The sequence below is a fragment of the Fusarium musae genome, chromosome 5 (genome assembly GCF_019915245.1).
Source record: "Fusarium musae strain F31 chromosome 5, whole genome shotgun sequence".
NCBI classification, from domain to species: Eukaryota; Fungi; Ascomycota; class Sordariomycetes; order Hypocreales; family Nectriaceae; genus Fusarium; species Fusarium musae.
The window spans coordinates 1,994,461-2,021,791 of NC_058391.1; the positions used below are offsets into that span (position 1 = coordinate 1,994,461).

Genomic DNA, 27,331 nt, shown 5'->3' on the forward strand with positions numbered 1-27,331 from the left:
AACATTCCTTGACCACCAAATGAAGTTGAGTTGAGGCTGTTGATTTTCCGTCATGTCCATTAATCGCCTCAGACCAGTTAGGATTACATTAAATTTGTTTCCCTTTCTCATACATATCATTCTCACTCTATTTTACTCTTGCCCTGTCATTTTGGTAGATCTTTCAGCGTCTCACTCACTAGCTCCACTCACAAGACGCAGCCACATTTATATTCTGCCTTATTAGTCCGAGCTTCCTTATACTTGCAAAACCTCCCCTAACACCTTATTTATTTCTTAGAAAGACATTACTCTCCTATTTCCTATCTGCCATCGGCCGTGAGACTTTCCTCTCACTACTGGTCGGCCATGCTTACGCCAACTATTGCCGTAAAGACTAGCTTTCTCTACGCTGCCGGGAACACGCCAGCGACCAGTCTGACCAGATCAGTACCACCAGGCCAGGACGCATCTGTGCTGTCGCTTGGCTGCGGTGATGTGCGCAATATTCTTTACACAACATACCTGGAGAAAGGCTTGCGTGAGCACATGCCAACCCTTTCTAATGACTTGAAACTAATCGGATCAGCCCAGAGAAAAATTGACTTCACTTGCTGCGATGTCGTCGAAAAGATTCTTGGTAGGTTACTTACCCTGCATCACAGTACCACAATATGTTGACCAGAATAGCTCGCAATGCTTTCTTCTTGATATTCCTGCTTGATGAGGACTGCGAGCTGAGTGATGAGCAGCTTTGGAATGTCTACTACCATCTTTTTGTGGACGAAGAGACTGCCAAGATTGTATTAGCTACTGCCACTAAGCTGCTGAACGTTTCCAAATCTCTTGAGGAATGGAGCAGCAGTTCATGGGGAAAATCCATCCGATTCTGCGATGCTGATACTCTATCAGATGTCCGTCGTGCTTGGATGTCAATCAAAGCTGCGGCATCCAAGTGTCAATCTGACAGCTATATGGAGACGTTTCAGCAGAACATCCAACCATCTAAGGACATACACGAACAAAAGCTTGGTGAAGGGCACATCAACTTGACAGCTATGCGTTCCGCAGCGCCACTCTCCATACAAGCAGGAGCAAAGATCGGGGATGTATCCGCTCAATATTGGAAAAATGGTACAGTTACACCTCGCCAAGCCAAGGATAAGCTGCCAAACCCGCTCCTTGCAAGCCTTCTCTCCGAGAACGACATTCTACACTACGCTAGTGATCCAGTCCTAGGCTTTCATCTTGCCACGGCCTATGCTGCTCTTCTCGAAGGCTCTCCACTTGAGCCCAAGATCAGAGGAAAAGAATTTGTAGCCTCAGCTGCTGCGAAGGCCCAGTTCAATGGATGGATCTCTGCTTTCAAGTCGCTGAAGAGCAATATTGTCATTCGCTTCGCCGTTGCGGATGCTTTGACGCTCTGTCACAGTTTACAGGCGGCGCATACAACAGGGAAGCCAGCCAAACTATACCGGCGAACTTGGGACCCACGACCGTTGGTCTTGGATCCGAAGGAATATGGAAAGGGTGGTTCAGGACCATCGGTGTTCGATATGATCGATACCTCAAACCTTTGTGATCACATCGGGGCTCTCAACATTCTCTTCGCAGCAGGGCCTCTTCTCAAAGACGAGCCGTGGGCGTCCCTTTTCACAGAATTGCTCATCAGACCCGAGGGTGATCAGAAGAATGCTCTAGACAAGATTCTCTCTGGACATGCACCGACCATCTCACTTCTGCTTGGTCTCAGTCCTGTGCAGTACTGGACTAATGCCAAGGTTGAGTCCCATGTTGACGAGATTTTTATTGGACTCATGAATGAAGCAAAAGGAGAAACGCAAACGCGAAACCGACTGGCTTGGAAGCGAGATAACCAATTTTCAGGTCAGGCTCGCCACGGAAAGCTGCATATAGACTCAAAGCAGCTCATCAAATTACTTTCGCCACTCTATGACTACATGTTTGAAGCTGAGAACATATCAAAGTCAGGTGTGGGACAGAGGTCAAACACGTATGGCCACTTTATCCGTACAAGCTTTGCTACCATGCTCAAGATTGTCATGGCCCGGGTTGCAACCGACTGGCCATCCATGTGCTCAGCTCTCATTGACTCCATTGCTCAAGACCATCGCTTTTTGATGGCTAGCAATGGCATGCAAGACCTGTGCCTTCAGCTTCACCTTCTTGGTGTCAACACCGAACCATGGATTATCCAGGAGAGCAGAAGCCTTCCCCAAAATGGAGCCTTCAATCGCTGGAAATCCCTGCCACCAGCAGTCGCTGTCACGGTAGTTGTACCCAGACCGGCCATTGCTCGATTGTATAAACATCAGAACAACCCTCTTGGGCTTGCATCACCGCCACTTGCCGGATCGGTGAGATCTAGCCACAACGCCACGGAGGGATGGCAGAATATATTTGGAGATATCCAAATTTCCTTTGGTAATGTTAAAACCAACAGGATGTCTGACGAGGACGAGTTTGAAGTGGTTATTGAAAGAGATCGGGATGGATGGGCCGGAGACTCTCCTCTCATAGCATCTTTCTACGTGCCCACTTCGACCCTACAAAACGAGCCCAACTCAGCATTGGTTGGACTTTGTGTTCCACCTACGGGGCAGAACTCCTTGGTTTATGGTCCCATTCTGGGATTGACCATGACCGTCTTTGAAACGCGCACTGATAACAAGGCGAGCGTATTCGTGACAAAGCATTTACCCGGCCAGGATGGTTATCCTGCTGTATGTAGTGCTGTTAAGTCTCTCGAGAATGTGGTCAACCAGGGCCAGGATGACAAGACCACTAAGATTCTACTCGAGATATCGCCCTCTGAGTCTGTCATCTCTACCCTTACGGGACACTTGGATATTACTTCGAAGAGAGCCAAGGGGTTCCTCAAGGATAAGGTCCCGATCGATTTTCGTCAGACGAGCCCCTTCGTCATCGATATTGTTTTCGGCAAGCATGATCTTGTTTGCCCTCTAAACTTCCCGGTGCCTGTCACCACCGATGGAATGAAATCTCGAGTTGCTAGAACGACAGGCTACATCGAATTGATAGTGCCACTGGCGCAACCTGGTTCTTCTCCTATACTGCTGGATTTTGCATACCCTTCAGCAATCTCTTCGTCTGGTGTTCCGGCTTCTCTCAACATGCCGCACCTGAATCTCGATAACCTCCCGGTCATTGATTTGGAAAACAAGGACCGAAACCGATGGATGACAACGTTGACATCAATGCAGTTTTCAGCCCGAGAAAAATATCTACGTACTGTGCGCGGCGAAAGCGGAATCTCTCATGACCCGATGGTCAACTTCAAGGAATCTGTGTTTACCATGTTTATGATTGCCACCGGCTTACAGGCTGGCCAGACCGGTTTGTTTGCAATCAACCATCCGAAGCGAGGCGGTATTCACATGCTTGTTTTCGTCTCCGCCATACGGATTGATGGAGATGCCGCATCTGTTGTTATTGATGCAGCTATTATCCCGTTCACGATGGATCTTGTTACATCGGGCCGGATGGAATCCTTCCTTCTGATTCTCCGTGAACTTGAATGTGGAAGTATAGACGTCGATGATGCAGAATTATGCCTTTGGAAGAAGGCTCTCCCATCAATGGTTGAGCGGTGCCGTACCTGGTCTCACGGCAAAAGTTGCGAGTACAAGAGAAAGGGGGCAACTATTCCACTGAGTCTCAAAGATGGTGAACAGGTTCTGTGCTCGTGTGGTAACGGAATTCTACCAGACAACTTCTTGTCTCTCCCTGAGTGGGAAAACGCAGCGCCAAATGCAATCCGTATTGCAATCAGCCCGACCTATGCAATTCCGTTCAACGAAGAAGTCGTTGACCCTGCCGACATTCCCAAGATGCGGAGCCCAGTGACTCGGGTAGAAAGATGTCGAAGCTGCGGGAAACCAGAGGACCAGGCTATAGTTACTTTGAAGAAGTGTTCACGTTGTCAAAGGGTGAAATATTGCTCGGGGGAGTGTCAGAAGCGAGATTGGAAAAAGCATAGAGCGGAGTGTGACTAGATGAGTTGCAAGTAAATGTATATATCTGTCTGGAGTAAGCTAAGAGAGAAACTGGACTTGGGAGGGAAGAATGAATTACTGACACAAAAAGAGACTTTAGATCTTAGATTGGTCAAAAGGACGGCTCCTTGCACCCGCTCACACCTTAGTAACCCTCAGCATGATTCAAGCATAGACACATGGGATGGAAAAAGGGATCGCTGGACTGTGAAGGTCTAGGACTTATCTTAAGGAAGAATAAAACGATAGACCGAAAAATTATATACCTTAGCATTAATGGCCTGTATAGAAACGACTTAACCAAAATATGGGAATAGCTTCATATTAACTTTAAGAAAAGTCTCATCTGATTGGTTGCTCACCGAGCCACTCGGTCCTCACCTCACACCGCTTTCCACCCCTTGGAGGGGCAGAAAAAATGTCCCAGCCTAGCCCATCCGCTATTGCCTGTGACCAGCTGGTGCAAGCTTGTGCGATTACGAAATCGCGAAACATCCTACACCAGCACCGCTTTTTCAAGCCTCGACCTATTTGATCTCGACATAGCCTTTGTGCCCACTGAGATCTACAATCATGTCGGCAGCACAACTCCTCAACCCCAAGGCCGAGTCCCGAGTACGTCGATATCAATAACTATAACCCCCCCGCAGCCACAAGTGGCCTTGCCTTGCAACCTGCTAACCCGCTTGTCGCAGAGGAGGGGCGAAGCTCTGAAGGTCAACATTAGCGCTGGTGAAGGCCTACAGGATGTTCTGAAGTCCAACCTGGGCCCTCTGGGCACCATCAAGATGTGCGTGTTATCATTATTCTCATATGGCGGCCATGTGAAGCTAACAGTCTCAGGCTTGTTGACGGTGCGGGACAGGTACAAACTCCTATCAAAATACCCCACGACGACCCCTAAACTGACCGACCACCCCAGATCAAGCTGACCAAGGATGGAAACGTTCTCCTCCGAGAGATGCAAATACAAAACCCTACCGCCGTTATGATTGCTCGAGCAGCGACCGCTCAGGACGATATTTGCGGTGACGGAACCACCTCGGTGGTCATGTTGGTTGGCGAGCTTCTCAAGCAAGCAGACCGATATATCTCTGAAGGACTGCACCCTCGTATCATCACTGATGGTTTTGAGGTTGCCAAGGTTGAGGCTCTTAAGGTCAGTTTTTGTTACCTCGTCCCCCCTGAAACTTTGGCTCAACGTCGTAGTTCCTCGACTCTTTCAAACTCGCCAAGGAGGTTGACCGAGAACTCCTCCTCAATGTCGCCCGAACATCGCTCGCCACCAAGCTCAACTCGACTTTGGCCGCCAAGCTTACCCCCGATATTGTCGATGCCGTTCTTGCTATTTACCAGGCTCCCGCGAAGCCCGATTTGCACATGGTGGAGATTATGAAGATGCAGCACCGAACAGCCGCCGACACTCGGTTGATTCGTGGACTGGCCCTTGATCACGGTGCTCGTCACCCTGATATGCCTAAGCGACTCGAGAACTGCTACATTCTGACCCTCAACGTCAGCCTGGAGTATGAGAAGACTGAGATTAACTCTAGCTTCTTTTACTCTAGCGCTGAGCAGCGTGATAAGCTTGTTGAGAGTGAGCGTCGATTCGTCGATGCCAAGCTCAAGAAGATTGTAGAGCTCAAGAAGGAGCTTTGCGGTAACGACAGCACCAAGAACTTTGTTGTTATCAACCAGAAGGGTATCGATCCTCTTTCTCTTGACGTTCTTGCCAAGAACAATATTCTGGCTCTCCGACGGGCTAAGCGAAGGAACATGGAACGTCTTCAGCTTGTTTGCGGCGGTGTTGCTCAAAACAGTGTTGACGACTTGTCTGAGGATGTTCTGGGCTGGGCTGGCCTTGTCTATGAGCAGACACTTGGCGAGGAGAAGTTCACCTTCGTTGAGGAGGTCAAGGACCCCAAGTCCGTTACTCTGATGATCAAGGGCCCCAACGCCCACACCATTGCTCAAGTGACAGATGCTGTCCGAGATGGTCTGCGAAGTGTTTACAACATGATTGTCGACAAGTCTGTTGTTCCTGGGGCTGGTGCCTTCCAGGTTGCCTGTGCTTCTCACCTCAAGAGCGATGCCTTTGGCAAGTCTGTCAAGGGCAAGGCTAAGTGGGGTGTTGAGGCATTCGCTGACGCTCTTCTTATTATTCCCAAGACTCTGGCTGCCAACGCCGGCCTTGACATCCAGGATGCTCGTAAGTTTATTACTCTCTAGATATTCATCGCCAAGATCTAACTTGCTATAGTTGCGGACTTGCAGGATGAGTATGCTGACGGCAATGTTGTTGGCCTTAACCTCGAAACCGGTGAACCTATGGACCCTGAGCTGGAGGGTGTCTTTGACTCCTACCGAGTTCTGCGAAATTGCATCGCCTCCAGCTCCAGTATCGCATCTAACCTCCTTCTATGTGACGAGTTGTTGAAGGCTCGACAGATGGGTAGAGCAGGCGGACCTGGGCCTGGCATGGATGGACCTAATGATCACATGTAGGAGATACCACGTTAAAATTGAGGCTAGACAAAAGGCTCTGGGGCGTAATATACACAATTACGACTTTATTTTCATGACTGAAGCATGTTTATAGCATTTGTAATACGTAGGTAGTCTGCATGAGTGCATCACCGTTTGATGATTTGTAGTCCAACATTACTATTGATACGCTAAGCCCCGCATTGTGACAGACAGCTTTTTGTAAAGAAAAAAAAATATTTACCCCACCAACAATCACTTAAACCAAGCCCATCAATATCAATATCATGGCCTCATACGATTCCGATTCCTCGGACGGCGAATTTGAGGAGACGAATGTCCTCCTGGGATATGCTTCTAAAGAAGCAGACGAAGACACTGTCAGCAAGCTCGGAGGCCGTCCCGTACGTCTTTGGCTTGTTCCGCACCAGACAAAACTGTACCGACTAACAACGATATCAGGATTGGTTAGGCGAGAATGCTCCCAGCGCAGCCTACGCACGATGCAAAGTCTGCAAGGATTTCATGGCTTTGATTCTGCAACTCAACGGCGAACTCCCCGAACGATTCCCCGAGCATGAGCGACGAATTTATGTCTTCGCCTGTAGAAGACAGACTTGCCGGCGCAAAGATGGCAGCATCCGCGCACTGAGAGGCCTGAGGGTGTGGAAGGAGGAGGCACCCAAAGAGCCCAAGGAGGAGAAGAAAGTTGAAGAGGACAAGCCAAAGAAAGATGGACCTGGATTAGGAGAGACTCTGTTTGGTTCCAAGGGACTGGGAAGTGCTTCTGGCGCAAACCCCTTCTCTAGCAATGCGAACCCATTCAGCACTTCCAACGTTTCTGGAAACCCCTTCAGCTCTGGTTCTGCGAATCCATTTTCCTCTTCGAGTTCACAGCCTGAACCTGCCAAACCTGCCTCTCCTGAGCCAGCAACAACAGCCCTCAGCAAAACATTTGCAGAGTCTCTCAATATTAAGGATACACCGGCGTCGCCACCTCAACCTTCAGAACCTTGGCCCACCGAAGATGCTCAGGCCCAGCCGTATCCTACTCTCTATCTAGCCGACGCCGACTTTGAAACTCTGGAACCTACACCCACGAACGTTCCCACCAACGCCCGTCTTGAAGATGCTGATGCCGCGGAACCCTCGATACTGGACCGCGAGGCTTTCGAGTCAAGCATGGACGCTACATTCCAGAAGTTTGCAGATCGTCTGGCGCAGAACCCTGAGCAAGTTATTCGTTATGAGTTTGCAGGTACCCCTCTCTTATATTCAAAGAAGGATGCTGTTGGTGAGGTTGTGAACAAGGGTGCTATCCCCCGATGCCCCAACTGTACGGCGAGAAGAGTTTTCGAGGTGCAGTTGACACCAAACGCTATTGCAGAGCTTGAGGCAGATGACATGAGTTTGGAGGGCATGGAGTGGGGTACGATAATTGTTGGTGTATGTGAGAAAGATTGCTCGCCTAGGGGAACACCAGTTGGAGAGGTTGGCTACCTGGAAGAATGGGCTGGCGTGCAATGGGAGGAGCTGTCCAAGGGGAAATAAATACCAGGACAATTGGGAAAATCAATATAGCGAATCAAAAGCACTGTAATCAAGCCACATTGTCGGTCTACATGAGCCAGATACGATGTAGTAAATCGCAAAGTTCTATGCATTTCTAGATCCTTGGATTGCTCTGCAATGACATGTCCGATTAAACGCCTAGTTTTTGTAACCCCCGCCATGCTACCATGTGAGCCCTTCCTAACCCTTCCGCATCATCAATCGTAATGGCCGAATCCAATCAGATCAGATGGTGGGGGAAGTGCGCGAAAAATTCCTTGTGATCCGCTAAAACTCTCATCAAAAAGCTCAAACAGTGTCCTCCCACGACCGTCGGATTACCCTGGAGAACTGCTCGACGTTGACGTCCTCACGGATCTCAGCCTTCTTGGCCTCGTTGTCAGGGTTTGAGGGAACCTTGACGCTGCCGTCACTCTCGACAGTCCAACCACAAACCTCGGTAACAAACTTCTTGGTGGCGTCCTCGTTGAGACCGAGCCATGACTCGAGATGGGTGATCTGGAGCTCACGGAAAGCCTGTGAGACGAGAAGGGCGATCCTGTGTCGAACGACGTCCTCAAAGTCAGGAATGTCGGCAATCAAATCGGCAACCATGTCGTCGTCGAGATCGGCCCAGAAACGGGAGTACTGAGCACCCTCGAGCTGACCGTTGAGAGATCGGAGCTTAGTGATAGCTTCGCCGAGGTCACCAGTGACAGCAGCGGAGGGGTTGATGAGGTGGAGAGCGAGAGAGAACTGTGCCGAGGGGAACTGGGTCATTGTCTTGACCAAGACGTTGGTGATCACCTCATCCTTGATACGGTCGGGGTTGAGCTGGTATCTTGAGGGAAGGAGTTAGCCTCGAGTAGAGCAGTGATGATAAGAAACAAGGGTTGGAGTAACTGGGCATTTCAGTTGCACTAAAGTTGACTTCAGGTGCGGCCAAGTTGAGAACAACCCGCCACACTAGTCAGGTAATAGGAAACGTTGACAAACGGTCATCATATAAGAGTCCCGGGGTGTGTTGTATATATAGAGTAGAACTACTCACAGTTTCAGCAGCGTTCGGTTGGCATTGCAGTCAGTGAACTTCTGCTCGCATTGGTCTTGGAGATAGGTCTCAAGGGCGCCGACAGCCTCGGGGTTGTATCGCTCGAGTCCGTTGATGATGGCCGTGATCTCGCTGGGCCTCTCAGGCGGATCTTCACCGTTCATTATGGCTGATTTATAGGGAGAGGAGGGGTCGTTATGAGGGGTGATGTTCTGGGGGAGAGGGAGGTTCGCGATGGTGGGGCAGAGCGAAGATTTCGATGGTTGTGTGAGTGAATCGCTTGTGCGTGCCGAAATAGTTTAGCGTTGACTGAGCGGGCTGGTTCCTGATTTTCAGAGCTCTTTGACTCGGTCACGTGCCCTCGCGCCAACGTCGTCATAGAGCTGCCGCGCTTATACTTGTTGATTAACAAGGACGCGAAGGGGCGTATTCCTCTATTTACATAAGCTTTGCGGTGGAATTATTTTGCCTCTCTGTTGGGATCATTCTGTTCTTTTGGTCGGTAGTCTGACTTAATGCAAATATGCCCAGTCCGACCAAGAAACGGAAGCTCAACAACGGCATCAAATCATCAACACCAGCCCGTGGTCTTGAGTACTTCTTTTCAAAGCAAAAGCAGAATGACACAGAGTCAAGTAAAAAGTCAAAGGCAGAAGAAAATGCTGAAGGTACATCAAGTGATGCTACTACAGAATTAACAGATGAAGAATTAGCTAGGAAGCTTCAGGCAGAATGGGACCAGGAAGTTGCAAAGAAGCCACAGAACACACTACAGGCACAGACACTTGAGCTCACGAGCAAACACAATGGGTCAGTCTCTCGAGATGAAAGTCCTAGTCCTGCAGGCCTAAAGCCGAAGCCCCCAGTCATTCTCCCAACGGCTCTCAGCAAGCCTGGCATACTCACCTCTACAAAACCTACTCTCAGTCTTCAGGCAGCAGGCATGGCTGAAGATACGACTACCACATCAATACCTCTCGATGAAACCCCCCTAATGTTCGACCCGTCTGAGTATCTGGACCAACTAAAGGAGCACTGGGCATCTGAAGGCGGCAATGCGTCATATGCCCTTCTCACCCGCTGCTTTATTCTCATCAACGGCACTACGAGCCGGATTAAGATTGTAGATACCCTCGTAAACTGTTTAAGAGTTCTTATTGAGGGAGACCCAGCGAGCCTACTACCAGCTGTATGTTAAATCCACATTCCTGGAACTTCTCTGACTCTCGCAGGTATGGCTGGCAACAAATGCGATTTCACCTCCTTATATCTCCATGGAACTCGGACTGGGTGGCTCAGCGATATCAAAAGCATTGCGCAACGTTTGTGGACTAGACAACCGAGCTTTAAAGGCCATTTACGACAAATATGGAGATGCGGGAGATGTGGCCTTTGAAGCCAAGAAAAAGCAGAGCTTCACTCTCAGAAAACCAAAACCTCTCACGATCAAGGGCGTCTATGAAATTTTGGTGAAGATTGCCAGCAGTCAAGGGCAGGGTAGTTCCGAAATGAAGCAAAGACTGGTGGACCGATTACTGCAGGACGCTCGGGGTGGTGAAGAGAGTCGATTCATCGTGCGGACACTTTCTCAGCATGTAAGCAAACCATGTCAATACTCGTTGTTACCATCTGACAGGCAATAGTTGCGTATTGGTGCTGTAAAAACAACGATGCTGATTGCTTTATCACGGGCCTTTTTGCTCTCACGCCCACCAGGGGCTGACTTTCCTCTAAAATCGGTATCTGATCTTGCAAAGCTCAAAAAAGAAGATTTGGCTGAAATTTGGGCGCGGGCTGAGGAGATAGTCAAGGCCTGCTTTGCGAGACGCCCAAACTACAACGACCTTGTGCCTGTTCTCCTAGAAATTGGGATTTCTGAGGAACTGCTAATACGATGTGGTCTCACCATGCATATACCGCTACGACCTATGCTCGGAAGCATCACCAGAGACTTGTCCGAGATGCTTACAAAACTACAGGGCCGAGACTTTGCGTGCGAGTTCAAGTACGACGGACAGAGAGCTCAAATACATTGCGATGAGAGTGGGAAAGTCAGCATCTTCTCGCGCCACTTGGAGGTCATGACAGACAAATATCCTGACTTGGTTGAGCTGATACCTAAGATACGCGGAGAGGGCGTTGATAGCTTCATCATGGAAGGTGAAGTTGTCGCAGTTGATCGTGAAACCGGCGAGCTCAAAAATTTCCAAACGCTCACAAACCGAGCGAGAAAAGAAGTCGACATCGGAAGTATCACTGTGGACGTTTGCATGTTTGCGTTCGACTTGATGTATTTGAACGGGCAGCCATTGCTAGATCGACCCTTTCGAGAACGAAGAGAACTTCTACGATCACTATTTACAGAAATACCGCATCACTTTACTTGGGTACAGAGCCTTGATGCTACATCTGCGGACTCCGAATCTGTTCTCGAGTTTTTCAAGGCTGCCACGGATATCAAATGCGAGGGTATCATGGTAAAAATCTTGGATAACTTACCCACAGTGCCATACACAGAAGAGGCAGATGATGGTGGGCCAGATGGGACCAACAAATTACTTACACCAATATCCAAGTCCAAAGGAAAAGGAAAAGCGAGAGGAAAGAATGATGAAAAGGGGGAGACCAAAACGAAAACAAGACGCAAACCTTTACTGGCTACCTACGAGCCAGACAAGCGACTTGATTCCTGGCTCAAAGTCAAGAAAGATTATAACTCGAGCTTCGATACTCTCGACCTTATTCCTGTCGCCGGGTGGCATGGGCAAGGGCGTAAGGCGAAATGGTGGTCACCTATTCTCATGGCCTGCCGCAACGAAGAGACAGGGTCCCTGGAGGCAGTATGTAAATGCATGTCTGGATTTACGGACGCATTCTACAAGGCCAATCGACAATTTTATGACGATGGCGAAGAGAGCGGCGAACCCAAGAACACCAGAACTAAGCAGCCCGCCTTTGTCGAATATTCAGGCCCAAGACCAGATATCTGGTTTGAACCACAAGAAGTGTGGGAAATGGCATTTGCAGATATTACATTGAGTCCGACTTATACTGCAGCGATTGGTCTCGTGAGTAATGAGAGAGGCCTGAGTTTGAGATTTCCAAGATTTATGAAGAAACGGGGGGACAAGAGTCTTGAAGAGGCCAGCACCAACGATTTCTTGGCTGGCCTTTGGCGAAAACAAGAAGCCAAAACGGAAACCACAAAGAGTGAGACAGGGGTAGAAGCAGAAGAGGCAGAAGAAGCCGATGATTGATCGAGTCTCAGCTACATATCAATCTTGATTTGTATTAATGAACAAAATGCCATGCTCTAATTATTCGAATAGCATCTTTGAATGTGTAACGACGACCATGATGATCTTCTCCATCATTTACCAGCATTCAACCTTTGCGCGATGAGACTGAAAACAGCGATTGATCCCATGAAAAGGACGGCGTTATAGAACTGCTTTCGATCAGTACGTGCCGCCGAGACAAACCGGAAGACGACCCACCGCTTTTCTGGAGACATCTCGTTCTTCGTCATCTGTTCGTGACTCGATAAAGAGTCGACGGAGGTTTGGCAGCGCCTGTTATTTCTTAGATCTCGTTACCCTACGCGAACAAAGACAGCATTCTTCACCATGGGCTTGGCCGATTTCGCGAGGACTCTTATTCCAAGGATCACAGACAACAGTATGACTTCATCGAGAATAGGTATTCTCTTTTCTTCGTGGCTGTGATTGATACCCCCAAGACTCGCGATGATATAGGTTAAGATCCAGTTCAACAAGAGCTGATAGAGGGTGACAAAGCCTGGGCAACGTATTTGCGTTGAAGGTGGCCAAAAATACATAGGTAAATAAATTGTTAACCATTGAAGCCACGCTACACGCGAACGGCAATCAGGCGAGAGTTTGGAGTTAGGGGGTGGCCTAGCCTCGATCCACTAACTGGAGCTTACAGGGTCGCTGTAAAACGCCCCCTTTGGTGGTTTGGGCTCCATGCGACTCAGTGGCCTAGAGGCTAGACCTATCTTCGTGGCCTTGGCATATTTGGTAACAGTTACATCTGCCTTGTCCATACATTAGTACCTAGATTGATCAACTCCCTTTCCGATTATCTCGACTCCGTCGCCTATCTTAAACGCATCCTCCGATACGCGATAATATCGGTGGATGCAGGCTTCGACACTTGAGGACAAGTAGCTTGTACTCGGCCTGACCAATTCGACTAACTTAGACTGTCACCGCCGTCTTCGACGACCCAATCTCTCGTTCCTCTCCAACCTTCGAACTCCTGCCCCGTGCCCCTCCAAAAACCTCGACGATGGCGGTAAATCGCATTCGCGGCGCCTTCGCCGTGCCTCGAAAGGGCGAAACCTTTGAGCTGCGCGCTGGCTTGGTTTCTCAGTATGCGTACGAGCGCAAGGAGTCGATTCAGAAGACCATCATGGCCATGACGTTGGGCAAGGATGTGTCGGCACTCTTCCCAGATGTGCTCAAGAACATTGCGACCGGCGACCTTGATCAGAAGAAGCTTGTATACCTCTACCTGATGTACGTGGAAGTTGAATAGCGGCTGGAGCTGTCCTCCCTAGTTCTATAGCTGCCAGCTGTTCGTGGGGTAAGATGAAGAGCTGACCCGATGGCCAGGAACTACGCCAAATCGCATCCCGACCTTTGCATTCTCGCCGTTAATACATTTGTGCAAGACTCCGAAGATCCAAATCCGCTGATACGAGCACTGGCAATCCGAACAATGGGATGCATCAGAGTGGACAAAATGGTGGATTATATGGAAGAGCCCCTGAGGAAGACGCTGCGGGACGAATCACCGTACGTGCGCAAGACAGCTGCCATCTGCGTCGCCAAACTCTTCGACCTCAACCCTCAGATGTGCATCGAGAACGGCTTTCTGGAGGCCCTTCAGGAGTTGATCGGTGATCCCAACCCCATGGTTGTCGCCAACTCAGTGACCGCCTTGTCTGAGATTACCGAGACGGCGCCCGAGACAAGGGCACTGATTGTTACGCCTGTAACGCTGAAGAAGTTGCTCATGGCCCTTAACGAGTGTACCGAATGGGGAAGAGTCACTATCCTGACAACCCTGGCCAACTACTCTGCGTCAGATCAGAAGGAATCGGAGCACATCTGTGAGCGTGTGGCACCTCAGTTCCAGCATGTCAACCCTAGTGTGGTTCTTGCTGCTGTCAAGGTCGTCTTCATCCACATGAAGGCTCTCAACCCTGAGCTTGTGAGATCATACCTCAAGAAAATGGCTCCCCCCTTGGGTATGTATATGACCACGAGATATTGAGGTTACACACTGACCCGGATCCAGTTACCCTGGTTGCTTCGCAGCCTGAGGTCCAATACGTCGCTCTGCGAAACATTGATCTCCTGCTCCAGGCTAAGCCAGATATTCTCAGCAAGGAGATGCGCGTATTCTTCTGCAAATACACTGACCCTCCTTATGTTAAGCTTCAAAAATTGGAAATTATGGTTAGGATAGCAAACGAGCATAACTACGAACAGCTCCTCGCTGAGCTGAAGGAGTACGCCCTTGAAGTCGATATGGATTTCGTCCGAAGAGCCGTTAAAGCAATTGGCCAAGTGGCCATCAAGATTGAGAATGCCGCCGAGAAGTGCGTTGCGGCCCTCGAGGATCTCATATCTACCAAGGTCAACTACGTTGTCCAAGAGGTGATTGTCGTTATCAAGGATATTCTGCGAAAGTACCCTGGCTACGAGGGCGTTATTCCTACACTTTGCAAGCATATTGATGAGTTGGACGAGCCCACTGCCCGCGGATCTCTCATCTGGATTGTTGGAGAATACGCCGAGAAGATCAACAATGCAGACGAGATTTTGGAGAGTTTCGTTGAGTCCTTTATGGAAGAGTTCACCCAGGTAAGTCACACGGTAATGGTAATTAGCTTTGAGCTGACAGAGTTCGCAGACGCAACTGCAAATATTGACAGCGGTGGTGAAGCTGTTCTTGAAGAAGCCTGGAAGCAACCAAGGCCTTGTCCAAAAGGTTCTTCAAGCAGCGACAGCGGAGAACGATAACCCCGATATCCGCGACAGGGCATATGTCTACTGGCGTCTTCTCTCCTCTGATCCCGAAGTTGCCAAAGTGAGAAATTCGTCTGAAGGATTATTATAATAGTTGCTAACTATGTCTCTCAGAACATTGTTCTATCTCAAAAGCCCACCATCACGACGACCATGACAAGCCTTCCTCCGGCCCTTCTGGAGCAGCTCCTCACCGAACTCTCTACTCTTGCTTCTGTCTACCATAAGCCTCCTGAGTCGTTCGTGGGTAAGGGTCGTTTTGGTGCCGACGAGATCCAGCGAGCAGCTATCCAAGAACAGCGACAAAACGCTGCCGAGAACCCTATCGCTGCTTCAGTTGCTGCCGCTTCATCCAACGGATCTGGTGTTGCTGCTCAAAACAACATTGAGAATTTGTTGGACATCGACTTCGATGGCGCCGCGCCTGCATCCCAAGAGCAGAACAGTGCTTCAGCAACCCCCGACAGAGTGGCCAGCCCATCTGCTGGTGCGCCTTCAGGTGCCATGGCTGATATGATGAGCATGTTTGATGCGCCGGCGCAAGCGTCTGGAGCTCCAGCACCCGCTGCAGGTCCCAGCAACAACATGAATGACTTGATGAACGGTTTTGAAGGATTGAACTTTGGTGGTTCGTCGACAGGCGAGCCCCTACCAGCGGCAATGCAGCTACAACAAGCCCAAGGAGGAGCTCCCCAACAGCCCAAGAAGGACAGTGAAGACTTGCTGGGTCTTTTGTAGATGCATAAACGTATACATGAATTTCAAGCCAAGAGATGGTCATTGATTGGTTCACGAGAGTATGGAGACGCGCTGGTAGGTAGGAAAAGAAGATGGATGCCTTCATGTAGGAGGTCATGGTGTTGGCGCACATACAAACACATGTTATGTTGTTGTTTCCGCGTTGTACGCTTGCCAAATAAAGATGCTCTAATCATAAACTCGATCCCTTGGATTTCTCGTTGCTTGGTGATGCACGTACAGCGGCACAAAGACCGCCTACGTACGGATATCGTTATCTAGACCCTCCGTTACATACCCGCCCTACCATTTCCTATGCCTGTCGCGTGCCCTTTTTATGCAGAAACTCCGTTTGGTATAACCTCAACATCGTGGAAGATAAAGAAAAGGTGATGTCTATGGCTACGCTTGCGCGGTATCGTTGGCTGCGCTCGTCTTTGCGTACTCCTCCGGTGTCTGGCACTTGGCGGTCCAGGCGTGGATAATGGCGATTTCGTCCTTGAGGGCGGCGTTGACGAGGCGGTGACGCTTGAGAGAGTTGAGGCCCTGGAATTGAGGAGAGACGATGACAGAGTTGAAGGCTTGACCACAGCCGCCTACAATATCCTCATGTTAGCTATGTCGGATTCTACGCCGTGATCGGCCTGGAGGGGTTCGCGGGGTAGAATAGAGTAGAAAAGAACTGACCCGACATGTCTGTGACTTCAACGTGAGTAGCCTCGAGGCGCTGCTTGATGGCCTCACGTAGAGACTCGTCTGTGATTTGCGACATTGTTATATTCCGAGGAAAAGAGGATATTAAGGTATGGAGCTTGTTGAAAGTAGTAGAACGAAGAAGAGGTTGATTGATTGATTGATTGATTGATTGATTAGATATCAATCGTGGGGTAAAATGCACAGTGTGAGGCGGCATCTGGACCTTGAGCCGCCGCCGTCGACGGAAAAACACAGATCACTAATACAGGAGTCACATACGAAAGTTGACATAATTTATCGGGGATTTTCTCAACTCTTCAATCGTATTTCAACTATTTGAGATTATTGACATCCAAGATAGTAAAAGGATCCTTGTCGTACTTGCTCACAACAACCTCCACCTCAGGAACATTCTCCTTGATGGCAGCCTCCAACTTGGGCCTAAGCACTTCCTGAAGATATCCTCTTTCAGAATTGCTGTGGAAGACTTGGACAAGTGTTTGTCCCTGTTGAATAGCTCTCAAAGCTGAGTGATGGCTGGTCTCGCCAGTCACCAAAAGATCAACCTCAGCCTTCTTGAGCACATCGTATCCGCTACCAGCGCAAACACCAAAGCTGCTAATCTTGGTAGTCTTGACATCAGCGCCAACAGGGCTTGCTACCATGACATGCTTGAGGCCACCGAGCTTCTCAGCCAGACGAAGAATGATCTCGGAGAGAGAAACAGCATCGTCGAAGTGGCCGATGGCTCCATAGCCTGCGCCAGAGTGACTAGAGGGAGCAGAGCTACAGGAGATCGCGACAGAGCGTTGGCTTTGGTGAGGGCCAGAAACGATATCTGCCAGCCATGTGTTGAGTCCTTCTGGAGCGGCATCGACTGCAGTGTGAGGGCAGTAGACAGCAATACCAGCCTTGGCAAGGCGTAGAAGCGTAGCTTGCTGAGGATCTTTGTTGGTGATGGACTTGAGGCCTCCGAATATGAAGGGATCTAGTATTGTTTGAGTAAATTCCAATATCCGACTCAAGATATGTGATCAAGACTCACGATAGCTGACAATGACACTAACGTCCTGCTCAATAGCATCAACGGCGACTTGGTAGGTCAGGTCATTGGTCACCAAGACCTTCTTTGTCTTCTTGGCATCATTTTCTGAGTTTCCTACCAAGAGCCCAACGTTGTCCCAGCTTTTGTCTGCGATTTCCTCGGGGTATAGCTTCTGCATAGCTGCAACTACTGCCTTTGTGAAGGTTGAAGACTCAACCTGCCAGGCGCCCCAAGCACCATTGTCGGCCATCTTGAGTGAGGAGCCTTTTGTTGAATGACAAGAAGAGCAGAAACTTTTGGGGTTTGCAAGAGGAAGAACCCTTGCAACAGGTGAGCTCGGAAGTCGAGCTGAGCTGGAGATTGTTGTAAGTAGTCTGTTCAATCTCAGAACAGAGCCTCTCATAGCAATTGTGCTACAAAAGCGTGATATGTGATGCTCAAACGTGGAATTGGTCTGGAACAGAGTCTGTGTTAGAGGTCTCTGTTACTGATTGACAGTACAAAGTGCAAGACTCACTCACCAACAATTTTCTCGTTTCCCTAACTTGACATGAGCTAGAAGCTGTTGGAGCTTGAAGCTAAGAACAGAAACTGTAACTAGGTAGGTATAGTGGAGGGAGGGTCAAGTGAGCTCATACTGTGTATACTCGTGTTCTACACTGTCTATTAGGTCCAGATTCTCCATGAGCTAAACTATGACTTGGCAGAACAGAAACGCTGTGAGTAAAATGAACCTCTTTCATGATATTGAATAATAAGATCTTAAGAAACGCCTCCGTTAATGAGGGTTTGCAATAATTCATTGGGTATATTTCGTGACCTGCAGTTCATGACCGTCCGTCTTTTGACACACGACTATCTCTCGATCGCCTTTCATCTCTTGATAGTCGTTCGTCCCTTGATAGTCTCTCGTCCCTTGATATGCTTGGGCTTGAAGTGCTGCTCTTATCATCGACTGGTCTCAACGCCTCATCACCCTCTTCAATGCACTCTTCGACATCACTGCCACCAAGTCCTTTCTCTTTCCATGATTCTAGCAGTTTTCGTGGCATCACCCACTCTTTGCGCGCTTGCGCAGACTTTCCCTCACGAACAAGAGCACGTAATCTCTCAGGCGTCGCTAGGACCTGTGCTGCAAGTTCTCTTGTTCGTTGTTGTCTGTTTGCTGCGTCTCGTTTCTTGCCCTCCTCAGAATCTGGTGAGGGAACTGTTTCCCGAAGGGCATCTCGGATGGAGGATGCTTGGCTGTAGATTTGTGCTATTGCTGGGTCGAGTGTTGAGGCCATAGGATTCAAAGGGTCCATATTTGCTCTCATCTGGTCACAATTGTCAGTATCGCGACTCTTCAGATAGGAACCCATGTACGCACCTTGCGAATAGTCTCTGTTGCTGTAATAAGCTTACTGTAATTGTCGTATACCAAAGCCTTCTTCTCCGCATCCAGCGCGCGCACTTCTCCCACGACTCGTGTATATAGCCTCAGAAGCTCCTCAAGACTGCTCTTCTCAACAACCTTGGCGACATATTCATCGGCGTTGAAGTCAGGGGCATCGATCTCTGTAGCTGGGACTTCGGAATCGGGAATCTCTATACGAGGGGCTGAGGCGCGTAGATTGTAGTACTCGCGAAGAGCAGCGCGATTCGACGTTTTACGTTGCTGTTGCTGAGGGGGGCCCGGAGGTTGTGTAGGTCCTTGTGTGAGAACGGGAGACGCCAGCGCGGACCGAGAGGTTTCGAAGGAGGGACGGTTGGAGTTTGTGGGAGTGCGGCGAGGAGGATCGCGTGGTGAGGCTATCGTAGACATTTCTGCGACTTGTCGGAGTTCGGGGTCGAAAGATGAGGATGATCGTGGCTGGAAGCGTCGTGAGTCTCGGTTTGAAGCTGATGAGTGAGCTAGAGGTTAACAAGGCCGACCTGAGCTTGACATGTTGGAGGACCGTTAGTGGTTGATAACCTACAATCCAGGGGCACGGCACGCTAAAATTTAGGGGATGCTCCACTCTCAGCCGCTGAAACGTCATTCCCTTCACAAGGCTGAGTATGAGCTCCATCTTAGATTTCTCAACACCAAAAGATCAATACTGTGATGATATACCAGTAAACAAAAAATGGATCTCGTCGGCCAACTTCGTGCTTCAATATTGGCACAGAACCTTCCACATCCCTCAACTGCTTTTCTCAACTCACTTATAACCACCCGCTCACCTCCACCACCACTTCCTTCTCTTCTAGCCACTGCCAAAGCTCGATTGCTGGCAGCGGACTTGACCAGCAGTACAATCATTGGCACAGGCTCTCTTCAGAGTTTCCCTTCTGATGCGGACTCTACAGAATCTCGTGAGAAGCGTATCCCGAGACCTGTCCATGTGCAAGTGCTCGATATTGAGAACCTTGCCTCGAGTCGCTGGGAACAGGTTGAAGAGATGGAGGCTGTGGCTAGGGGTGAGACTACTCGTGGAAGAGAAGTTGTTCGTGTTACAGCAGAAGACGATGATGAAGATGGCGTTGATGGTCCAGCCCAGCGACCGCCAGTTTCTCGGAATACAGCTGGCCCAAAACCAGCAGGGAAGAATGCGACGCATCGACTCGTCCTGCAGGATTGCAAAGGAACAAAACTCTTTGCCCTTGAACTACGACGATTTGACGGTATCGGAGTTGGTAAGACTCAGATTGGAGAGAAAATCTTACTCAAGGCTGGGACGGTTGTTGCCAGAGGAATGATCTTATTGGAGCCGGATAAGTGTGTTATGCTTGGCGGGAGGATTGAGGCCTGGCAGAAAACATGGGTCGATGGACGATTGGCGAGATTGAAGGAGGAAATAAGACAAAATGAAAGACAGGCATCGTGAGGGGCTGTGTGTGGATTTACATTTGATACCCCTTTTCTAACAACTTTGCACATACAGTCATCCCCTATGCAACATACTTCTTCTATGACGCTACATGCTACACGTTGACGGTGGTCCAGACTATCCTCGTATAGATTTGCATTCGTTAAATGCCTTCAGTGGCAGTGGCCAGCGATGCCCAGCCACTCTGTTCCCAAGGCGCCAAGAAAGCTGCCCGCTGAGCATCTCCAGCAGTAGACGTTCCAGCAGATGCCTTTGCTAGATCCTGGGCTTCCAACAACCCCTTTGGAGGAATACCCCTTGCTGCGACCTTGAGTGCCATTTGAGCCGCGTACTCGTCGCCTGTAGATTGGGCCAAAGCAGACCAGCCATGAGGGAGGTCAGGGTAGAGCATGATATCTGTCTGTACTTGTGTTCTCATATCCTCCTCCGTGCGTCCTTCTCCAAGCGTGGCCATGGCACGTAGTACTTCGCCAATATGCGACTGCTCTGAGGCTGTTACCTTGTGATTGGTGCGAAGACCATTAAGTTCTTCGACAACTGCTTCCAAAGAATCCTTGTCATTGTCCAACAAAGCCACCACACCAAGAAGAAGAACCGACTGCACATGTTCGGGGTGTTTTTCAATCACCTCAAACAATGCTTCACGAGCTCTCTCTCGAGATGACTCGGCTCCCTGAGCCCAAAGTACCTGAGCTAACAAGCATACAGCATCGGGGTTGCCATCAGACTCCTCCAGGGCAGACTCGAAATACGTGATCGCTTCATCAAACTGGTTGTTGTAGTACTGCGCCAATCCTACAGTGAGATGTGCAGACAAGCGAGCTCTCTTGCGTTGTTCACTTGAGAGCTCGTTCTCTGCCTCCTCGCTGCTCAAGCCTAGTGCTAGCTCGCCACACTCGACTGCCTTCTCGTATGAGCCAGAAGCGAGGTATGCTCGTGCTAGGTCCGTTTTGGCCAGAGCAAACTTGGCAAGACTTTGAGGGGATTCGGTGCTTTCATAGTCGGCCTCGACGGTCAAGGAGATCTTTTCCAGCGCATCAACAGCACGGCTGCTCTCTCTGGTACGCTCTTGAAATAGTGTCATCAAGTGGCCAAATGCCAGGTCATCGGATTTGAGGCTTTGGTATTGGTTGAGAGCAAAGAGTGGCTGAATGAGCGATTCAACCGTAATTTCATTGGGGGGCGATGAAAGAATATGGTCAAAGAGGGAGCTTGAGTAGTGACGCCTGGTAGGTACTGAAGATGCATCTGCAATCTCCATTGCGTGAGTGAATAGTCCTCGGGCTTCTTTGGCGTCACCATGAAGAAGAGCCACAAATCCCTGTCCTAGCCAAGCGTGTGCATAGTCAGGGTCGGTTGACTGGGCCCTTGTGAAGACCTCGTTAGCCATCTCGACATCTCCGGACAAAAGGGCGAGAGTTCCCAAGTTCGTCCAGGCTGCAGGACTTCTCTCGTTTAGGTACAGACTTCGGGCAAAAGCATGCTGTGCTACTGTAGGGTTGATATCGCTGGTCACTACACCAAGTGCATTCCAAAACTCCGAATTCCCAGCTTCTAACTCGATCGCACGCTTGAATGACCTCACCGCAGCTTTGACGTAACTGCTGGACTTCTTCCTGATCTCATACGGCAGGCAAATATGCGCGCGATGCTCTGCCCACCCCAAATTATAATAAGCCACGGCTTGCGCGTGACGATCATTAGACGAAATGTGAACACCTTGCTTGTGGCACAAAATCGTAGCGTGGATACATCGGGTGAGATCAACCCCAGGCTGCTCATCATCTGCATACAAGCCCTTTGCGAAGACCACATCAGTGCCAACCTTATCAACACTGGCGAAAATCTCATAAGCGTCCTGTGAGCCCTTCTTGAGAAGTTCACTGATGGATTCGCAAGGCAAATCACGCGTGCGACTCTGAACAGAAGAGAAGACAGAGCATGCATCAGCTATGGCTTTCCAGAAGTTAAAAGTCTCGAGAACACTGCCTTCGGTTTTTTTTGCATACTCAATGGTCTCGGTTGCAAGCTGGGCTGCTTTTCCGAATAATCCTTTCTCGACAGATGAAAGGGCGTTGTCGACTGTTGTTTGAAGCAAGGCGATAATGACACCCTCCTCCCCAGGATGCGTCTCAATGACGGACCTGTAGAGAGCGATAGATTCATCATACTCGCCCAGTTCACGTTTGATGTTAGCAAGCATATATTTGGTAAACCAGGTGTCTCCGGAAATATCTGCTTCGGTTTCTTCTTCCAGCCTTTGTGCATTCAGAATAGCCTTGGTGGCAGCAATGTGCCGACCGGAACTGTGGTAGCTCTCCCCAAGACCGACCCAGGAATGGTAATCTTCAGGGCTAATACGGAGCGCTGCTTGGAAAGACACGATAGCCTTATGGAAGTCTTGCTTATTTAGCTCAGCCACGCCGAGCGCAGCAAATGGCCAGCTAATGCCCTTCCTCTTGGATCCTGGCGGCGGCTTTACCTTGCCAGAGTCAACAACTCGGCGGGCGACGAGCTCGACTCTATCCCAGTCTCCATCGTCCGCAAAAGAGCGTGCAAGTCTCTCGGCTGCAAGCACTTCGGCGTGAGACAGTTCCAATGCTTTCTGGAAGCAGCGTCGTGATCTGCCTTTATCCTTCGCATAGTCGGCATAATATGTTCCTAGGTACGTGTATGTGGGTGCGTAATTCAGGTTATTGTTGAGAGCACTAAGCCAGTATGCGTATGCGGACTCTCCTTTTCGTTGTTTTCGTGCGGCCTTACTGGTATCGATGTTCCAGAGGCATACTCCCACGCGGTGCTGCGTCTCACCCAGCAACTCCTTTGATTCAGTGCCTTGTTTTTCCAGCGGTTCGAGACATTCTTGCAGTTCTTCCTTTGCGGTTTGCCAATCTCCCTTGAGTGCTTTGACCCAAGCGGCCTCAGACTTTACCCTGATGTTTGTTTGATCACGCTCCAGAGCCCGAGTAAGATACTCGATAGCTTCATCGTACTCCTCTTCTTCCTCGTAAATCAGACCAACACCGATCAAGGCGGAAGTGGAAGTGTTATCCCGCTCAAGAACTTTGTCGAACAGCTCCTTTGCCTCTTTATGATGTCTGGGAGACTGGTAATAGACTAGTGCTGTTCCGAGCGAAAGGTAATAAGAGTCTTCGGCATTTGCGAATGAAAGGCCTGTCTTCTTACGCTCCTGTGCCAATAGTGCCAAACCCTTGCGCATAAGCTCAACAGTATTCTCATACTCTCCAATGTGAAGAAGATATTGCCCAGTGAGTCGGTACGCAAGAACAGAATCAGCTGTAGTAATGCCTTCTGTGATCATGATGAGTCGATCCTCGTCGGTCAAAGGAACCACAAGGGTTGGAACTCCGCCATCGTCGTCATCGGAACTTTCGTCTGACTCATTCAGGGCTGCCTTCACCTTTTCCTGTGGCTTCTCTGGTGGGAACGGTGAGATTGGGCTTGTCAGGTAACTCGTGATAACTTTGTAAAGATCACTGTCGGGAAAGAATGAACAGTACGCTCGGAGGACATCCACGTCCCATTCTCTGATCTCCTTCTTGTCCTGCCATTCTATAGATATATCCCAAGCAAGCTTGTATGGGTATTTTATGGCAACCATGCCGTTGGCAAGATCGAGCACTTTCTGGCGTTCAGCGTTCTTTTCAGCGCCCGTTGGGGCGACCAGGAGACGATCATAACAGAGCTGGAGAAGCTTTTCTTCATACTGTCGTCTCAAGTCATCGTCATTTGTCCAGTTGATGAGTTGTCGATAAATGTGCTCAAGTTTACTCTGGCTGTAAACTTCCCGCTTGGCGTCAAGGGTGACCTCGGTGAGTTTCGCGCCCAGTTTGGTTCGTCGCTCTCCGATGAGAGTGTTTATCCGGTGTTTCTCAGCTTTCTCTAAGATGTGCGCTACCGTCTCATATGTCTTTGCTGGGTGTGGGAACCGGCCCTCGAGGATGGGGTATAGAGGGCTTTCGGGGAGTTGGATGGAAAGTGCTTCAGCATATTGGGTCTCATCACCTTGGACTCTTGCAAAGTCGACAAATTTGTCGACAACATCTTGACACTTGTACATATCATCAGCATCTCGATAAATCTGCCCCAGATTAACGACCGCCTGGTGGTAATCTGCCAGTTTCTTGTTGCTTTGCTTCTCAAAGAGCTTGATCAAGCCCTGCCATGCCTGTGCCTCCTGGGGACGAAGCCACGTCGCAGATCGATAAGTCTCCTGAGCTAGGTCAAGCTTGTCCTTCTTGTCCAAGGCAAAGGCTAGGAAAATGTGCCTGGAAAGGTTGTCAGCTTGGGGCGATCATGGAGGGGTACTGCAGCTCTCTGTTGCGTTGCACATATTTGGTATTCTCACGCTTGGTAGTTCTTGGGATCCTTCTCCAGGAGCTCCTTTGCCTTGTTCACCGCGTCGTCAAACTTTTGTTGGCGAATGGCATCGTTAATGGCCTTGAGGGCTGCCTTTGTCCCTGACATGATGGCTAGATTTCTGTTGTGTTGGAGGGTACCCCCACCAAAGCTCGTAGAAGCTCCCTTTGCTCTCTTGGTGCTTTGACTAATATTTGTGGTGGTCTTTTGTATCTCATCCAGCGAAAGAATCCGATCGAGTGACGTCGACAAATCCAAAGACAACACTCCAAAGTACATCAAATGAATAGATCATACACTCATTAGCCAGGCGGCTATTGCAGGTGGAATTGCTCTGTGGATGAATTATGTCATTGGAAGCTTCACTGATAGCCGAAGATGTCCCGCCTATGTCTTGGGTCCCACAGACCCAACTAGCACTATCTGTAGATATACGAGTACCTTATGCTGCCTTAAGTTTTGTCAATCTATCTTAGTAGTTCCTATCGCTAATCAAAGTGTTGATGTAAGTTACAACGTTGCGTTGTCCCTCCACTTGTTCTCATCCTTGGTAGCAAGTTTTCAGACACTGGAAACAAGTGTTGGAACCCAAGGTATAGCCATTTCATTTTCATAGAAATTTTCAACCATAGCTCAATTAGTTAAACAGTCCGTTGGTTCTTACAGCTATGTAAGGGTTAAGTAGAATTGCTAGGTGGAAGTTTGAACAGTTGCTTTGTTACTAATCGCGAACTTGATGATAGATATAGGGTAGCATGACTAAGGTAAAGTTCACAAAAAAGGATACTCCCCCATCAAATTTCCGTCCATGATGCGATATAGCTCTGCGAGAGCAGTAACGGGGCAGTAATCTCCACCTCTATATGGCCTATCTTCATCATCGAGTTCACCTGGGTAGGGCTCCGCAGGATAGTCCCATTTTGGATCGATCATCCTCACAAGGACATCGGCAAGACGAGGCTCATCCCGTTCAATGTCGAGGGAGAAAGAACAATTGGCCAATCTGCTGATTGTTTGTTCGTCAAGGAGGATACATGCTGAGAACCTGCTTATACCAATTCCTCTGAACATGAGGTCTTCTTCAAGTACCCCGAGACTTCTGAGATGAGCACGGAATTCCTCCCTTACTCGATCTTCTGATGCGTTCTCTAGAGCCTCTTTGTCTTCAATGACTTCAAGTTTGAATCTTTTAGTTGCTTCTTCACTATAGAGAGAAGGTGACATTAGTCTCAAGCTTCTGATTGTGGCTTGGACTAGGTTCTCCAGGGCTTGGTTGAGCTTTTGGCATGCCAAATTGGAATAAGATGTGACAAAGACGAAGTAACCCCATGTTGGGTCCGTGGCTGCCTGTCCGAGTGGTCCTCGTGTCTTATTTTGATGTGCCTCTACAGCGGAGAGAAGCTTGCGCACATCGTCAGACCTCTTTTTGTAGCCGAACCAGTCTTCATCATCACGGACCCACCGATTGAAGGGCCTCTCTCTCTCAAACATTTGACTATCAAGTTCAGGTTCAACACTGTAGTCAGTGGGCCGGATATCCAAGTCGACATCACTGAGATGTCGGGCTGTTTTCTGAATGGCTGGATCAGCACCAGGACCGACTGAGCGGTTGTTAAAAGAGCGCTTGTGAGGGACAGGGCGAATTTCGAGAGAAGGATCTCGTGGTGGAAAATCTGTCATATGAAACCAAGAGTCCATATTGTGCAGGGAATGGAGGTTGTGAGAGACGAGTGTGACGGTAGTAGGAGGCAAGACGGGAATGATTGTGGATAAACAGGAGAGTGTACTCCGTAACGTCGACTGAGTAAGGTATAAATACTGGTCTCAACAATGTCATCCACAATCCTTATTTCATAACTGAAATATGGCCGTGTATCTGCCGAATCAGATCGTATATGAGACGGCGTTTGCATAATCATCAACGGATAGCAACATGGTTCTTTAGGCAGAAGCCCAGGCAGTAAGTGTTTTATGGTAAACCAATGAGAAGACAGAATAGTATACAACCAACAACTTACACGGATCCTTCAGGTTGGACAAAAGTCAGGGTACATCAATCTAAATGTCACTTATAAATTTTAGGCTGTTATTTTCGAGAGACCTGTCATGTCAAGCCACTCTAGTGTAAGTGACGTGAAAGAGGAAGTATATCAGTTCGCAACACCTTCATGCTAGACTTTGTGATACTGCGGCGACTGTAATGCGATAATGAGTTACGCCGTCATAGAACGTCAAAGCCTATCGTCATTATACATTATTTTGTGCTTTTCTTGTCCCCTCTTCATGCTGTTCGCTCATGGGGTACACCGGTAAGTTCAGGTGTTGTAACGAAATTTTGTGATACAGTCTAACTACCTAGGTACTCAAGTTGAGCTTTCACTGAACAATCCAATAGCCAGTTTCTAGATATAGAAGCCTGACGTTTTGTGAGTATCGAGCCAAAGTGAGGTTTGTTAAGT

At 49.1% G+C, this 27,331-nt stretch overlaps 12 protein-coding genes across 12 annotated transcripts; 6 read left to right on the forward strand and 6 right to left on the reverse strand.

Annotated features, from left to right (window-relative positions):
• Positions 1 to 348: 348 nt before the first annotated feature.
• On the forward strand, positions 349 to 4,016 carry J7337_007021 (uncharacterized protein; the record flags this gene model as incomplete). The annotated part of the gene is made up of 2 exons (XM_044824677.1): positions 349 to 619; positions 670 to 4,016. The coding sequence occupies 2 exons, from the start codon at positions 349 to 351 to the stop codon at positions 4,014 to 4,016; spliced, it is 3,618 nt and encodes a 1,205-aa protein (XP_044680334.1).
• A 573-nt stretch (positions 4,017 to 4,589) lies between these two features.
• CCT6 (T-complex protein 1 subunit zeta) lies at positions 4,590 to 6,521 on the forward strand (the record flags this gene model as incomplete). Its single annotated transcript, XM_044824678.1, has 6 exons — positions 4,590 to 4,631; positions 4,712 to 4,806; positions 4,860 to 4,881; positions 4,939 to 5,175; positions 5,226 to 6,225; positions 6,277 to 6,521. The coding sequence occupies 6 exons, from the start codon at positions 4,590 to 4,592 to the stop codon at positions 6,519 to 6,521; spliced, it is 1,641 nt and encodes a 546-aa protein (XP_044680335.1).
• A 266-nt stretch (positions 6,522 to 6,787) lies between these two features.
• Positions 6,788 to 8,051, forward strand: J7337_007023 (uncharacterized protein; the record flags this gene model as incomplete). Its single annotated transcript, XM_044824679.1, has 2 exons — positions 6,788 to 6,904; positions 6,963 to 8,051. The coding sequence occupies 2 exons, from the start codon at positions 6,788 to 6,790 to the stop codon at positions 8,049 to 8,051; spliced, it is 1,206 nt and encodes a 401-aa protein (XP_044680336.1).
• Positions 8,052 to 8,360: 309 nt separating this feature from the next.
• J7337_007024 (uncharacterized protein) lies at positions 8,361 to 9,266 on the reverse strand (the record flags this gene model as incomplete). The annotated part of the gene is made up of 2 exons (XM_044824680.1): positions 8,361 to 8,892; positions 9,103 to 9,266. 2 exons carry the CDS (start codon positions 9,264 to 9,266, stop codon positions 8,361 to 8,363), a joined length of 696 nt encoding a protein of 231 aa, XP_044680337.1.
• A 359-nt stretch (positions 9,267 to 9,625) lies between these two features.
• Positions 9,626 to 12,359, forward strand: J7337_007025 (uncharacterized protein; the record flags this gene model as incomplete). The annotated part of the gene is made up of 3 exons (XM_044824681.1): positions 9,626 to 10,291; positions 10,335 to 10,697; positions 10,746 to 12,359. 3 exons carry the CDS (start codon positions 9,626 to 9,628, stop codon positions 12,357 to 12,359), a joined length of 2,643 nt encoding a protein of 880 aa, XP_044680338.1.
• Positions 12,360 to 13,413: 1,054 nt separating this feature from the next.
• Positions 13,414 to 15,899, forward strand: AP1B1 (AP-1 complex subunit beta-1; the record flags this gene model as incomplete). Its single annotated transcript, XM_044824682.1, has 5 exons — positions 13,414 to 13,643; positions 13,740 to 14,377; positions 14,428 to 14,996; positions 15,046 to 15,222; positions 15,276 to 15,899. 5 exons carry the CDS (start codon positions 13,414 to 13,416, stop codon positions 15,897 to 15,899), a joined length of 2,238 nt encoding a protein of 745 aa, XP_044680339.1.
• A 402-nt stretch (positions 15,900 to 16,301) lies between these two features.
• Positions 16,302 to 16,671, reverse strand: J7337_007027 (uncharacterized protein; the record flags this gene model as incomplete). The annotated part of the gene is made up of 2 exons (XM_044824683.1): positions 16,302 to 16,495; positions 16,587 to 16,671. 2 exons carry the CDS (start codon positions 16,669 to 16,671, stop codon positions 16,302 to 16,304), a joined length of 279 nt encoding a protein of 92 aa, XP_044680340.1.
• Positions 16,672 to 16,927: 256 nt separating this feature from the next.
• On the reverse strand, positions 16,928 to 17,890 carry J7337_007028 (uncharacterized protein; the record flags this gene model as incomplete). Its single annotated transcript, XM_044824684.1, has 2 exons — positions 16,928 to 17,583; positions 17,641 to 17,890. 2 exons carry the CDS (start codon positions 17,888 to 17,890, stop codon positions 16,928 to 16,930), a joined length of 906 nt encoding a protein of 301 aa, XP_044680341.1.
• Positions 17,891 to 18,467: 577 nt separating this feature from the next.
• J7337_007029 (uncharacterized protein) lies at positions 18,468 to 19,444 on the reverse strand (the record flags this gene model as incomplete). Its single annotated transcript, XM_044824685.1, has 2 exons — positions 18,468 to 18,956; positions 19,010 to 19,444. The coding sequence occupies 2 exons, from the start codon at positions 19,442 to 19,444 to the stop codon at positions 18,468 to 18,470; spliced, it is 924 nt and encodes a 307-aa protein (XP_044680342.1).
• Positions 19,445 to 19,748: 304 nt separating this feature from the next.
• Positions 19,749 to 20,489, forward strand: J7337_007030 (uncharacterized protein; the record flags this gene model as incomplete). Its single annotated transcript, XM_044824686.1, has 1 exon — positions 19,749 to 20,489. One exon carries the CDS (start codon positions 19,749 to 19,751, stop codon positions 20,487 to 20,489), a length of 741 nt encoding a protein of 246 aa, XP_044680343.1.
• A 145-nt stretch (positions 20,490 to 20,634) lies between these two features.
• Positions 20,635 to 24,980, reverse strand: J7337_007031 (uncharacterized protein; the record flags this gene model as incomplete). Its single annotated transcript, XM_044824687.1, has 2 exons — positions 20,635 to 24,781; positions 24,862 to 24,980. 2 exons carry the CDS (start codon positions 24,978 to 24,980, stop codon positions 20,635 to 20,637), a joined length of 4,266 nt encoding a protein of 1,421 aa, XP_044680344.1.
• Positions 24,981 to 25,643: 663 nt separating this feature from the next.
• On the reverse strand, positions 25,644 to 26,570 carry J7337_007032 (uncharacterized protein; the record flags this gene model as incomplete). Its single annotated transcript, XM_044824688.1, has 1 exon — positions 25,644 to 26,570. One exon carries the CDS (start codon positions 26,568 to 26,570, stop codon positions 25,644 to 25,646), a length of 927 nt encoding a protein of 308 aa, XP_044680345.1.
• Positions 26,571 to 27,331: the final 761 nt, after the last annotated feature.